The 2,482-nt window shown below is 28.2% G+C and overlaps 1 protein-coding gene across 1 annotated transcript; it reads left to right on the plus strand.

The window, feature by feature from the left end:
• The first annotated feature begins 1,835 nt into the window (after positions 1-1,835).
• On the plus strand, positions 1,836-2,258 carry LOC145157513 (uncharacterized). Its single transcript, XM_079076543.1, has one exon. The coding sequence runs from the start codon at positions 1,836-1,838 to the stop codon at positions 2,256-2,258; it is 423 nt and encodes a 140-aa protein (XP_078932669.1).
• Positions 2,259-2,482: the final 224 nt, after the last annotated feature.

Genomic DNA, 2,482 nt, shown 5'->3' on the forward strand with positions numbered 1-2,482 from the left:
CATTCTAACCTATATAAAAGGATCCTTGATAGTTTTGTTTTAAAATGCCCTAAAATAAACTAGTTATTTTTAAATTCTTTCGTTGTAGGTTTTTATGAAAAACAATATATTTATGTATCAAAACCCATCAGTGGTATCAGAGCTATCCTTTATATGTTAGAATGGTTTTTTTTTTCTCTCTCTCTCTCTCTCTATATATATATATATATATATATATATATATATATATATATATATATATATATATAATGTTTGACGATCTATGGTTTTTGGAAAACAAACATGTATTTCTTTTGGTTAAAGAAATGTCCATATTTGTTTTCTTTGACAACTTGTTGTTTTAAAGTGTTTATTATTATATAACTATTTTTCATGCATTTTGGTTATATAAAAGTTACCTTAGAAAAAACAAAGTGTTGTTTATTTATATTTTGTTGTGTATAGATAAGTCATTAGGACATTTTTAGTTATAATTTATTTATTCATATGATGATGTAATAGATAAATATATAATATTTCATTTGTTCATTTTATGTGTATTAAATTAGTTTAGACTAGTTGTTTATTTTTAAAATGTAATAAGATGGAGCAATGAAAACTTTATCAATACATGGAGCTTTTGAAGATCTTGAAGTTTCCTAATAACTCCTTTAGAAAATAACTTAATAATTATTGTGATGACTCATAATAATTATTACTAGAAAATGACTTTGTTTATACACTTATAATGAATGCTTGTGATGTTTATTTTTGGTTTACCATGCTAAAAAAACATTTTGATAAAAATAACATCAATGTGGAGTTTGTAATTTCAAATAAAAGGTTTCCAACATAAATGTCGAAAATTGAGGGTTTATTTTTTTATTTATTTGTTTTTGTTTTTTATGTTAAAAAGAGTTTTAATTTTAGAACTCTTGAAAAGCCAAACTTTTAAATATTTATAAATGTTTAAAATGTTTTTAAACTAAATATAAATTCCATAACTAGTGATGAAAGGAAGTCTTATTAAAAAGTTAAAAATCGATTCCTATTGTCATTACGTTGAATTAAAATTGACTAGTATTTTAAACGGTAAAACTGAATACAAGATATAAATTCAACTTTATAATTTTGGAACCTTATATAATGTACCATGGAATATTTTATGCATGAAATATTCATGATATAAAATGTTTTAAAATGCTAGAATAATAAAGCATTTATAAAAACCTTTATTCCAAAACCTCAAATCTATACAATCCACTTAAAATTCACTTTAGCATTTTGGTGCAATTCTTGTGGATTTTGGATCACCTGGTCTATTTGGATTGTCAAAAATGACAAATGTGTTTTATATTTATTTATGAGATAAAGGTGACCTAACCCTTTATAAAGTATAATTCACAAGTTTTTTAAATGGATTATTTGATCAAGTTCTTATGCGATAAAGGTCACCTAAGCATAAGAGTCTTGAGGCGTAGATGAGATGAACATGCCATTATAAAAAAAAACTGTCTTTGGATATCATTAATTCTAAGAATTACATAAGAGTTGTAATTGGTTATCGGAACCTACTAATCAACGAAATCACTTGTGTAGTGGGTCACCACCTCATGCTATTTGTGTGGTGTGGATTTTAGCTTTTCAATCTTAATTTGAGGGGTAATTGATTTTTTAAAGAATATATATCAAAGATATTAAAATGAATCTTATTATTTTGTAGATGACTACCACAAATGTAACCACTTCCTCACTCACCATTCGATCCATCCTCTAAAACGAAAAACTAAGCGGATCCAACTTTCTTGATTGGTTCACACAACTCAGAATTGTCCTCAACCTTGAGAAAAAAGACTATGTCCTTGATGAACCTATTCCAAGAAGTGCTCCCAGCTAATGCTGCCAAGGTATTGAAAGATTCTTGGGTGAAACGTGTAAATGATTTGACCGAAGTGGCTTGCATCATGCTTGCAACAATGAACTCTAATTTATTGAAAACTTTTGAGTTCCATGAAGCATTTGACATGATTGAACAACTGGGAATCATATTTCAAGTTCAGGCTAAACAAGAAAGGTTTGAGAAATTGAATGCTTTCATTGGCTGCAAAATGGCCGAGGGATCTTCTATGAGTGCACATGTACTCAAAATGAAAGCTAACACTGAGAAGATTTCCCACCTCAGATTCCCATTTGGGGTTGAGCTAGCGACCAATGTGATCCTATCCTCATTGCCAAATTCATTCAACCAATTCATGCTGAACTACAATATGAGTGAATAGGAAAGTAGCATAAACAACTTTCATTCAATGCTCAAGAATGTTGAGGAAAACATCAAGAAATATGGAAATCAAGTGTTGATGATCCGTGAGGGTCAAATTGTGACATCTCGGAATTTAGGTCTAAAACTGTAGATAGTCAATTCACCGCAAATTTCTTTGAAATTTGACCTATTGAGTTTTAATGCATATTTTGAATAATATATAGTGTCATTGCAACTATTATA

Source organism: Lactuca virosa, chromosome 2 (genome assembly GCF_052849685.1).
Source record: "Lactuca virosa cultivar CGN04683 chromosome 2, Lactuca_virosa_CGN04683_v6, whole genome shotgun sequence".
Taxonomy (NCBI): domain Eukaryota; kingdom Viridiplantae; phylum Streptophyta; class Magnoliopsida; order Asterales; family Asteraceae; genus Lactuca; species Lactuca virosa.